Source organism: Chrysemys picta, chromosome 7 (assembly GCF_011386835.1).
Source record: "Chrysemys picta bellii isolate R12L10 chromosome 7, ASM1138683v2, whole genome shotgun sequence".
NCBI lineage: Eukaryota > Metazoa > Chordata > Testudines > Emydidae > Chrysemys > Chrysemys picta.
This window is the reverse complement of record NC_088797.1, coordinates 79,723,561-79,735,755: the sequence shown is the minus strand read 5'-3', so window position 1 is coordinate 79,735,755 and position 12,195 is coordinate 79,723,561. Positions and strand designations below refer to the sequence as shown.

Here is a 12,195-nt window from a genome sequence, read left to right as displayed (position 1 = left end):
TCCGCTCCCTACCTGGGCGGCTGCTGGGGGGGGGCACTTGATCCTGCACACCCCCCAACACGTCTCTACAAAATGGTGTCCTCCAGGTGCGTGCAGGAGCCAGTCCTGGGGCATGCAATGCATGTATTGCATACATGGACAACATGCCACTGTCTATAAGATATTCTGGCCAGACATGACCACCACTAGAATAGGGGGAACCTTCCAAGTAAGTAATATATGTATTCTAATATTAATTAATTTTTACAAGAAATATTTATCCATCATGAGTTCATGACTCACTCAGTCTTCAGGCCAGAATTCCGTTCCTCAAATCCCCCAAAGTTCACTTCAAACCTGCTTCTCCAGTCAACTCTATACATCTGATGGGTCCACAACAGACCATCAGTATACCATCATCTCCAAATTCTATTGATACATTATTTGGGGGAGGGGAGGAACCAAACCATTATTTCCTATGATTTATGGGCATATAGGCAGATCCTATATGTGATAGTGAAGCAACTGATTATAAGTCATGGCAAAGGGAAAAGTTTTCAGGCCTGATTCACCACTGTGTTACTTCAATCTTTTATGCTACAGTAACGCCACTGATTTCAGTACAGTAGTTACTCTGGTGTTAAACTGGAGTAAACCCATTGAAATCAGTGAAGTTATTCCATCTTTATATTTGTGCAACACAGTGATAAATCAGGTCCACAGTCTGCAGCCACTACTTCACAGTTATCTATTCAGCTATCTATGAGATGCCCAGCAGCAGCTTCACTTTCCCTGGTCATTCACTGCAGATCCCTCAAGGCTCTCACTTTGTCCTCCTGGAGATGGATCTCACCTGGTATTGAATCTTTCTGTAATCTGAAGTAGCTCAATAACATTGTAGGACCTGCTGTCTTCACTTAATTAAAAGCAATGTCTAAACTGCACACTAACCCCTAAACCGTACGTATTAATGTCTACATTCCCCCTACCCCCATAGTCCTACAAATAGGAAGTAGTATAAGTAGTGCACTGTCAGTGGGATCCCTGTCTGCCAATTCAATGGCCACTCCAGGAAAGACCTGAATTTCTTAACTGCAGCACTGAAAATGAACCTGGTCAGTAGATAAAATTATCCAAAAGGAAAGAAAACTTAGTATCACATTTACTTATCATGTTGCCTGTAACAGGTCCATAGCATGTTCAAAGGACTAGTAAATCACTGAACATTCATCCAGAACAATAACTGTGTTCACTGGTAGTGAATAGGTGGTTGTTACACATTCCCTTCTGGGAGACCACATCTCAGTGGTAGAGAAATCCTCAGGTGTGCCCTGGGGCAGGAACTCAATGTTCAATAGCCAAGAGAAGTCCCAGTGCACAGCATTTTATCTTTCTGCATTTTTATCCACGTATCTAAGCAGAACAGTCATTTTTGGAGTAGCATTTCACATACAAGGCTAATTTAAATTATTAATGCTGAGGCCCAATTATCCATAATGAGGAGCATCTTGGACTACTTCGCCTTCCTTCTACCATGTTAAGCCTTACTCTCCACTGCATGGGACCATTTGCCCCTTAGGGAGAACATTTCCACCTATTTTTCTTCCAGCACTTGATCTGAGCTGAATGAGTCAGGTGTGCGTGACACAGTTTCTTAATTGTTACATAAAACAGGGACATGGAGGCCAGATTGCCAGGCTCTGGATAGCAGGCCAGACTCTGGTCATCTGAGGACACCAGTCTGCCAAAAAACACTTGCTGTTGTAGGAAGACGTGTGAGAATCTGTATCCTCTATTTTATCATGGACCACAGTTTCTGGAGAAACCCTGATGATCTGAGTTTATAATGCAAGACCTGACAAACTCTTTACTGCAGTAGGAAATACCCTTCCCCCTTCTGTAATAACTACCTGGCTCCTTCTCTTCGTATTCTATCCAGGTAGCAACTGGGCTATTGACTCACAAAACAGAGTGATACTACTATTATCACTCAATTACAATATTCATTGCAGGAGAAAGAATACTTAATATTTTATCAGTGTCATTTAACTTCATGTGTAGCCACAGGTGAGCTATCATTTTCCTCCTGAGGAATATTATCATCTTTAATCATCATTTATACATCTCTGTAAGCCAACATAGTACTTTACAAACATATATTGCTTGATGCTGCAATCTTTATTCTTGTGAGTACTTCCTACTTATGTACCTGTGCACTTGGACACTGGGACTGCTCAAATCAGTGAGGAATACTCAGAGGACTACAAAGGAAGGGAAGATTGGGCTGAGACGCGTTTTCTGCTTCAAAGGAATAGTAAGGAAGAATAGTTTTGCCACTGCAGGACTTGCTGAGTGAAATTTTCTGGCATTTGTTATGTGTCAGAATAATTGATTGTAGTCTGGTCTGATCTAAAATCGTCTCAGAAGTACTATTAGACCTAAATATCATATGCAGTTCAATTATAAGTCTTCAGGGGTTTTTTTTGCTTAGGACTTTTTAATTGTATTTTGGAGGAAAATATGAAAGGAAAAATAGCCACTAGTTTTGCAGGCTGCACGTTGACAGTGTTCTGGGGTTCCTCTTCTGGTTCTGCAGCAACAATTAGCTAAACACATGCTAATCCCAGAGCTCTGATGACTTCACTCAAGGATGCTGGTGAATAAACAAAACTGATTTGGCACAACAAAGCAATAGCGATGTTATTGGAAGCTGGCTTTTTCTGTTTTTTAAGCATAGCTATGTTTACTCAAGCTCCACTGGACAGATGGGGGGAAAGTATTTACTTAAGTTCCCATAGAATCTCTATGGATAGCAATTCTGTGCTTGAATAATAACAGTATAGCAGTATCAGTATACTACCAACCACCTAACCAGGGTGGTGATGGTGATTGTGAAATGCTCCAGGAGATTATAGAGACTATAAAAATAGAAAACTCAATAATAATGGGGGATTTCAACTATCTCCATATTGACTGGGTATATATCACCTCAGGATGAGATGCAGAGATAAATTTTCTAGACCCCATTAATGACTGCTTCTTGGAACAACTAGTCCTAGAACCCACAAGGGGAGAGGCAATTCTTGATTTAATCCTAAGTGGAGCACAGTATCTGGTCCAAGAAATAAATATAGCTGAAGCTCTTGGTAATAGCGACTATAATGTAATTAAATTTAACATCCTGGTGGGATGGAAAATACCAAAGAGACCCACCACAGTAGCATTTAACTTCAGAAAGCGGAACTGCGTAGAAATGAGGAAGCTAGTTAAATGGAAATTAAAAGATACAGTCACAAGAGTGAAATGCATCCAGTGTGCATGGAAACTTTTATAAAACACCATAATAGAGGCTCAAATTAAATGTATGCTCTAAATAAATAAAAATAGTAAGAGGACCAAAAAAGTTCCACCATGGCTAAATAACAGAGTAAAAGAAGTGGCTAGAGGCAAAAAGACATCCTTTAAAAATTGGAAATCAGATCCTACTGAGGAAAATAGAAAGAAGTATAAACTCTGGCAAGTCAAGTATAGAAGTATAATTAGGAAGGCCAAAAAAGAAATTGAAGAGTAAAGACACAGAAACTAATAGCAACATTTTTTAAAAGTAAATTAGATACAGGAAGCCTGCCAAACAATCAGTGGGGCCACTGGATGATTGAGGTGCTAAAGGAGCACTCAAGGAAGAGAAGGCCATTTGCAGAGAAGCTATATTAATTCTTTGCATCGGTCTTCATTGCAGAGGGTGTGAGGGAGATTCCCACACCTGAGCTAGTCTTTTTAGGTGACAAATCTGAGGAACTGTCCCAAATTGAGATGACAGTAGAGGAGGGTTTGAAACAAATTGATAAACAGTAACACGTCACCAAAACCAGGTGGTATTCACCCAAGAATTCTGAAGGAACTCAAATATGAAATTGCAGAACTACTAACTGTGGTATGTAGTCTTTCATTTAAATGAGCTTCTGTACCAGATAACTGGAGGATAGCTAATGTGATGCCAGTTTTTAAGAAAGGGTCCAGAAATTATCCTGGCAATTACAAGCCAGTAAGCCTAACTTCAGTACCAGGCAAATTAGTTGAAACTATAGTAAAGAACAGAATTATCAGACATATAGTTGAACATGATTAGTTAGGGAAGAGTCAACACAGCTTTTGTAAAGGGAAATCATGCCTCACCAATCTACTAGAATTCTTTGAGGGAGGTCAACAAACATGTGGACAAGGGTCATCTGGTGGATATAATGTACTTGGACTTTCAGAAAGCCTTTTACAAGATCCCTCAACAAAGGCTCTTAAACAAAGTAGGAAGTCATGGGATAAGAGGGAAGGTCCTCTCATGGATCAGTAACTCATTACAAGATAGGAAACAAAGGGTAGTAATGAATGGTCAGAGGTAAATAGTGATGTCCCCCAAGGGTCTATACTGGGGACCAGTGCAGTTCAACATATTCATAAATGATCCGGAAAAATAGGTAAAATTTGCAGATGATACGAAATTACTCAAGATAGTTAATTCCAAAGCAGACTGTGAAGAGTTACAAAGAGATCTCACAAAACTAGGTGACTGGGCAACAAAATGGCAGATGAAATTCAATGGTGATAAATGCAAAGTAATGCACATTGGAAAACATAATCCCAACTATACATATAAAATGATGGGGTCTAAATTAGCTGTTACGACATAAGGAAGTGTCATTGGAGTCATTGTGGATAGTTCTCTGAAAACATCCGTTCAAATGTGCAGCAGTAATCAAAAAAGCTAACAGAATGTTAGGAACCATTAGGAAAGGGATAGATAATAAGACAGTAAATATCATAATGCCACTATATAAATCTATAGTACACCCACATCTTGAATATTGAGTGCAGTTCTTGTCAGCCCATCTCTAAAAAAGATATATTCGAATTGGAAAAGGTACTCAGAATGGCAACAAAAATAATTAGGGGTATGGAGAAGCTTCCATATGAGGAGAGGAAAAAAAACACTGGAACTTTTCTGCTTGGAAAAGAGATGATTAAGGAGGGATATGATAGAGGGCTATAGAATCATGAATGGTATGGAGAAAGTTAATCAAGAAGTATTATTTACCCCTTCACATAATACAAGAACCAGGAGTCATCCAATGAAATAACTAGGCAGCAGGTTTAAAACAAACAAAAGGAAGTACTGCTTGACACAGCGCACGGTCAACCTGCGGGGCTCATTGCCAGGAGATGTTGTGAAGGCCAAAACTCCAATGGATTCACAAAAGAATTGGATAAGTTCATTGGGGTTAGGTCCTGCAACGGCTATTAGCCAGGATGGTCAGGGATGCAAGCCCATATCCTGGGTGTGCTAAGCTTCTAATGTCCAGAAGCTGGGAGTGGATGTCAGGGGATCAATCACTCAATAATTGCCCTGTTCTGTTCATTCCCTCTGAAGCCTCTGGCATTGGCCACTGTCAGAAGACAGGATAGTGGGTTATATAGACCACTGGTCTGACCCATTATGGCCATTCTTTTGTTATTATGTTCTTTAAAAGGTAATGCAATGTAAAAATGGAATACCGGTAAAGCACACATTTCAAAATACCCTTCAGAACATGAGGTTCCTTTAATAGTATATAAAAAAACCAAAATGTGCTTGTTTAGACTATTTTCACCCCCACCTCCTTTGTCTTGTTTTTCTTCACTCTTCTTTCTGTATCTGGAGCTGGGTGGAGATTTCTAGCTTGAATAGACATACCTGCTACACTAGCGCTAAAATTAGAAGTGTAGGTGCAGCAATGCAAATAGTGAGAGGGGCTAGCCACCCCGGGTACAATCCCAAATGAAACCCTCGGTACATATTCAGGTGTTTAGCCATCCTGCTGCTCACACCACTGTGTCTGCACTTATGTTTTTAGGTTCAATCAAAGCTAGCACAGGTATGTCTGTATGAGCTGCAAATAACACCTCCAGGTCTAATGTAGACATACCCTAAAACTTCTTCAAAACCTTGGATCTGTGTAGTTCACAGCCACCAGTGTACATTATGAGTGATTCTTTAGAAGGCAGTGGAGTAAAACTAGTCTCTCTCTCTCACACACACACACACACACACACTCTCTCTCTCTCTCTCTCTCTTCATGTCATCTGCTCCAGACCCTGCCACAGTTAAAGCTTTAAAATGCAACTCACCATTCACAAAGGACAACTTTGGAATTCCACAGCAAAAGCAGAATTTTTGTCATTTCCAGTCCCAGCAGCTTTTCTTTTCTGTGTTTGAATTGCTGGGAATGTAGGCCCTGAATCAGTAAGGTACCTGTGCCTGACTTTAATAGCCACTGAAGTCAATTGAACCACTCCTGCTTATAGTTAGGTATATGGTTAAGAACCTTGCTGGATCAGGACCTTAAATCTAGACTTAGTGCTTGACAGTTTTTCCTTCAGTACTTACATTTCCAGATATATAATAACTGTGTTGATTACATATATATATTATTTTGTTTTCCTAGTACGGCCATAATGCTGAACACTGACAAGAGGGTGTATGCCCTTTTGAAGTTCATTATTATTTGGCTGTTGCACAGTGGCTAGTGTTGTTTTCATGTATAATTTACAGAGCTAGCCTGAGAAAATAAAACCAGATACTGGATTGCCCAAGGGATTGGTAATGGGATTCAGAGCTTTTCTCTCTGTGTTGCCTGGGTGAAGCTAGCACAGATCATTAGTTATTGAAAATTGTTACTGTGTGCTGGCTATTGGGCCCATGTGACAAAAATTGATTGTCTCAATCTAGTTCCTGATTGGAAAGTATCCGGATAATAAAGCCAACACTAAAGTGGCAGTTATTTGTACCCTTGGTAGTATTCTTATCAAGGATTGAGAAATGATGGTGATCAACTACTCTCTTACTCCCTGAATTGGACCTTCCAGGTCAGGGCTGAGGCAAGACAGTGTGGGAAAAGTTGTACTGCCAATATGCCTCTTTTGTTGCTAACTAAAAGTGTTCAGTACCTTTCACAAGCACAAAGACAAAAAAATCACAATTTTATTTTTAATTAAAATAATAAGCGATTTTAGTATTAGAAGGAAAACGGAACAGAGATATAGTGGGATGTTGGAAAGAATGCTTGAAATACTTAATCACGGTTATTTAAATATATCTTTGTTGCATATTATCTATCATATTATCAATTATTACCACAGTTTTTAGATGCATGTTAAACTGTCTAGTGGCCATTGCACTAGAAATTTCCAAACCCCCGCTCCCGCTCCCCCGCCGCCCTCCAATAACATTAATAGTGGGCCTTTGCAAGATACTTTATGCAGTTAAGCCTTGATTTAGTAAAGCACTTAAACATTCTTAAACTTAAAGATGTGCTTGTGTGCTTTGCTGAATCAAGGTCTCATTGGATTTGTGGTGTCTTGATCTAGAGGAGTTGTCAGCCTAATCAAAGACATCAGTGAAACTCTATTCAATTGTTCTGTGTTCATTTCTTAGCTCTCACTCTATCTTCAGTGTCTGACAGCAGCAGCAGAAAAAAACAGAGCAGCTTGAGAGTCAGCATGAAGAGAGAGATGCAATAATTCAAGCTGTTAGGATTTATGGTTACTACCAGGGCAAATGAAGGATATTGAAAAGATACCCACTACATGGGGCTTTTAATACTTTTCTCCTCCCAAAAAGGAGTGGGAATACATGTATGTTTCAATACAGGGCCGCCCAGAGGATTCAGGGGGTCTGGGGCAAAGCAATTTTGGGGGCCCCTTCCATAAAAAAAAGTTGCAGTACCATAGAATACTATATTCTTGTGTGGGGCCCGGGGTCTGGGGCAAATTACCCCACTTGCCCCACCACCCCCGGGCGGCCCTGTTTCAATACCATAATATAAAATTGAAAGTCCAATATTTCTGGGTTAATTTTTGGCATGTATTCTTGCTGCTTTTGAGAAGCACTCCCCATCTGTTAGCCCCCATGTTGCTGTCCATTCTTAAACTGACTAGAAGCAATGTAATTAATTGATTACCATGAGGTGACAAAATTAGAAGCTGCATTAAAAAAAATCCTGATTTTCTGGAATAAAATATTATTTACTGGTAAGTCTGCTAAGTTCCAGGAAGCTTATGCCAGTAAATATTGGTTTAACTGTAAAATCAAGACGCATCTTCATATGATGTGTCTATAGTTTAAAAATTGTTAACAAAATATGTTTAGCCGCCTGTTTATTCATCTACAATGTTCTGAGAACCCAGAATGGGGAATCCAGGTAGCAGTGAGAATTGCTTTCTTGTTCTCTATCCTTGTTTGGCTGTGTAAGCACAGAATCTGCCAGTTGGCATGATTCAGAAATCTTAACAGGATATTCATCTGCAATGAGGAAGTCAAGAAATAAATATAAATTTAGGTGCCTGCCGAACTGAAAGCCATTTGTTATTGGAGTCCATTCTGTAGCTGGGAAACAAAGGATATTCTCTTTGGGTCTCAGATTTAAGTAGGCATCTCGGTAGTTAGTTTTAATTTTGTGTTTTGACCCAACATGATTATTGTGGATATTGTTGCCTATTGCTATGAAAGCTGCTTGCTAATGGAAAGAAACTTCATTCTAAAATGTCCAATGTATTCATTTGTGTTCCATGTTGTCTTGTCACATCATCCTATCTTTGCTGATGGCGGCATTACGTTGTATAGCACATGGAGCATGATTAGACATGACACAATATGACCACAAGGTACTGGAAACTTAAGAGAAAATCTTCCAGGGTAGCCCAGTGGTCTAATGGTGGCACAATATGCTGCCACATAGGGATCAGAGTACAGATGCAGAGTTCAGTGTTTTCCTCCCAGGCTGGCAGGTGCTGAGATTGCCACCAAGGCAGCATGCTGAACCCCAGAGGGGAGGGAGGGAGTGCCTCATGTCACTCTGCAGTGAACCCATCTCCCTTCCCCAGGCTGGATAGGAAAAGCAACATTAATGGCTTTAGTGAGAGCTGTACTTGGCCGTCATTTCTGGGACACAAGATAGCTGTGCTTTGAGGCCTCCAAGGGGAAAATAGTAGAAAGGAAATAAATGGGGGTGGAGGTCATTCGGAGTTCAAAAACTTCCCTCCGTTCTCTCCCCTACCCCACACATTTCAAAAGGGTCAAAAAGAAAACCTTCCAGAGTTAGCACTGTACCTGGTCTCTCATTCAAATTGCTAGCTAGTCAGCAATGAGAAAAGAGCCAGCGAGAAAGGAGTAGTGTAGGTAATTGTTCTCCTAGCAGCTTACGGAGGTACAGTAGTAGGTGCCATTAAAATCTTGACATTTACCATTTGCAGTGGGTAAATTTAAAGTAGTACTTAATTAAATAGTCTACTCTGTAGTTAGACTTAGTAGTTTCTTTACATGTTACCTGATTTATGATTCACTGAAGTAAAGGCATGTAAATACATACACCGTATTTTACAGTAATTGGCACATTTCCTCAACATGTTTTAAGATAGGGCCATTGGGCACCTTTTGTTTAAAATGGACATGTTGGAGTCTAACTTAAATTGATATGAAGAAAATCCTGAATCCAAATGCGGCAACCACTGAAACATACGTTTTGTGTAAACCATGCAGAGCCATTCACATCTGTATTTTCCTTTTTCTTAAGAGTCATGGCTCAGTGGTCTGAACATAAGATAGGGCGCATGAGCTCCTGAATTCCAATCCTGACTTTGGCATTCCCTTCCCAGTGCATCTGGGCAAGTCACTGAACCTCTGTGCCTCAGTTTCCTCCTTTGTAATATAGAGAGAATAATCCTCACCTATCCAACAGCCAACTGGGTTAATCTTTATAAAGTACTTCGAAAAAGTGTTCTTTTTAGTTGCCCCTCTTCTGAACTGTCCTTCATTGCAGCCCCAGTCTGATTATAATAAAGTAAGAGTATTTATTAAGGAAGAAGAGATAATGTCTTGATGCAGGCAGATAAGAAAGGAGGAGATAATTGCTTTAGGAGGTATAATCTGATCATTTCTATCACTTTGTAAGAATCCCAAGCTCTTTCAGATCAACTAACAATTTTCTCATTATAGTAAAAGGGAAAAAAAAGAGTGAAGAGATGGGGTGGGGGTGAGGGGCAGCAGCTTTGGTTCTCTCTGATTTGTTCCATTTTATAGTATAACTTCACTATTTATGTAAGTATTTGTTACAATTCTTTACATGTTTCAACACGTCATTTAAATTATTTAAAATTTGAATGGTTTCTAAAGTGAGCAGCAAACAGATTGAACACTCTGATTCCCTGTTGCTACATTTAAGTGAGGTTTTTAAGTAGTATTTAGGATTCTGTTTCTGAGCAGTATATTTATAGAGACAGGCTTATGTTTTAGTTCTTAATTAGAACTCATGCCAAAAAATGTACATGCTTAGCTATGTTCAATTTTATAAGGTGTTTTGGACATGAATCCGGTTTCCCTTATTTGTTTAAGCATCTCATGCCCTGACAGCTCCTGGATTTTGCTGCAGCTCTGGTGGGCATTTCTGAACTGTACATTAATAATGAAAGTCAGGTAGGAAAATAACAAGGAGAAAAATCCATATATTCGTCAGTGCAAAAGTTTGCCAGGGTGTTCTGCTAACAAAACACCAGCTTCCACTGGTCTCTGAAACATAAGGCCCAGAACACATTAGGTATGGTCTACATTGCAACAAAACACCTGTGGCTGGCCTGTGTCAGCTACCCAGGTGTAACCCACATACCTTCTGGGTGTGGTCTTCTGTCCCATCTAGTGGCACCGAGACCACTTAATGAGAGAGAGAGATACTGTGAGTCTGCTCTACAGCCTTAGCTAACAGTTGGTTGGCTTTTAGCTCATGTGGTAGAGGCTCATGCACTAAGCTCCAGAGATCCTTGGCTCGATCCTGCCTGCCGACAACCTGGATCTGTCAGCGTTACACAGGTTCGGGCTACAAAGTGATAAAATTGCGGTGTAGCCATTTGGTCCCAGGCTCTGGGACTCTCCTCCCTGTAATTTTATAGCCCCACAGCCCAAGCTCAGCAAGCCCAAGTCAGTTGACATGAGCCAACCATGGGTGTTTTATTGGAGTGTAGACACACCCTTAAAAAACTAGACTTCATGCCTGAGAACTTTACATTCACTAGCAGGCATTCTGCCTCCCGTAGGACTACTTTGTGCTGCTGGAGTCCACTCAGATCCTAGGCTGCACTTTGGCTCTTCTGGTCAGGATGGAGTTGGCAGTATATTCCATCCATTTTAATTGTTTGTTTGTATTGCAGTAGTGCCTAGAGGACCCAGTCAGGAATCAAGGCCCCACTGTGCTAGACACCGTACACAGACACACACACACACACACTCACTCACTGTAAAAGGATAGTCCCTGCCCCAAAGAACTTGCAGTCTAAGCATAAGAGAAAACTCTGTGAAATCAGCAAGAAATATGCTCAACTTCACAAGAAATGCAAGGCAGCTTCCAGCTTCCCCTTATAGGTTCATTTTTGATAGGGAAGGGAAAAGGTGTGTTCTGTGGGGAGGGAAGGATAAGAAGAGGATGGAGCACATACCTGTCCAGAGATTTTTTTTTTCCGGATGTTTTTCCACATGTTCCCAGAAGGGAAAAAAAAAAAAAAACACTACCTGGGGCTTTGCAGTTTTATATTCAGTTTATTGTCAGTAAATGGTAATTGCTTATGTTCATATATTTCTTCTTTTTAAAAAACATTCCAGATGGGATACACTCCATTACATGTTGGCTGCCACTATGGAAACATAAAGATTGTTAATTTCCTTCTGCAACACTTTGCTAAAGTTAATGCCAAAACAAAGGTGAGGTTTTCTTTTCCCTTCACTTGTTTTATTTTGTTTAAAAAAACAAAATGCTCTCCTCAGAACACTGCAAACTCTTCTGTTTTTCTATCCTTGGCAGAATGGGTACACCCCTCTACACCAGGCTGCTCAGCAGGGACACACCCATATCATTAACGTCTTGCTCCAGAATGGCGCATCGCCCAATGAACTCACTGTGGTAAGGGACAAGAGAAAAACACATTGTGGGTGGCTTCTTTTCTACCATGTCAATGCTTTCCCTACAGTAAAAAGTGCTGTGCCACTACATCTCAACAATGGAAATGTAGAAGAATAGGGGGAGGGGAGAGAGCGTGAATCAAACAGCACAGCCAGCCTGTTATCTCAGCTATGAGACATAGCCACCTTAGTGCTCTACTTTTCCTGAAATAGCAACGACTTTAAAATGCATTCATAAGAGA

The 12,195-nt window shown here is 40.3% G+C and overlaps 1 protein-coding gene across 28 annotated transcripts in view; it reads left to right on the top strand.

Annotated features, from left to right (window-relative positions):
* ANK3 (ankyrin 3) overlaps positions 1 to 12,195 on the top strand; it is a 548,316-nt gene that overhangs the window by 422,011 nt on the left and 114,110 nt on the right. For all 28 annotated transcript variants that reach the window (XM_065553406.1, XM_065553396.1, XM_065553399.1 and 25 more), the window contains 2 exons: positions 11,657 to 11,755; positions 11,856 to 11,954. In XM_065553406.1, coding sequence (XP_065409478.1) covers positions 11,657 to 11,755; positions 11,856 to 11,954 — 198 coding nt within the window. The remainder of the gene's footprint in view (positions 1 to 11,656; positions 11,756 to 11,855; positions 11,955 to 12,195) is intronic.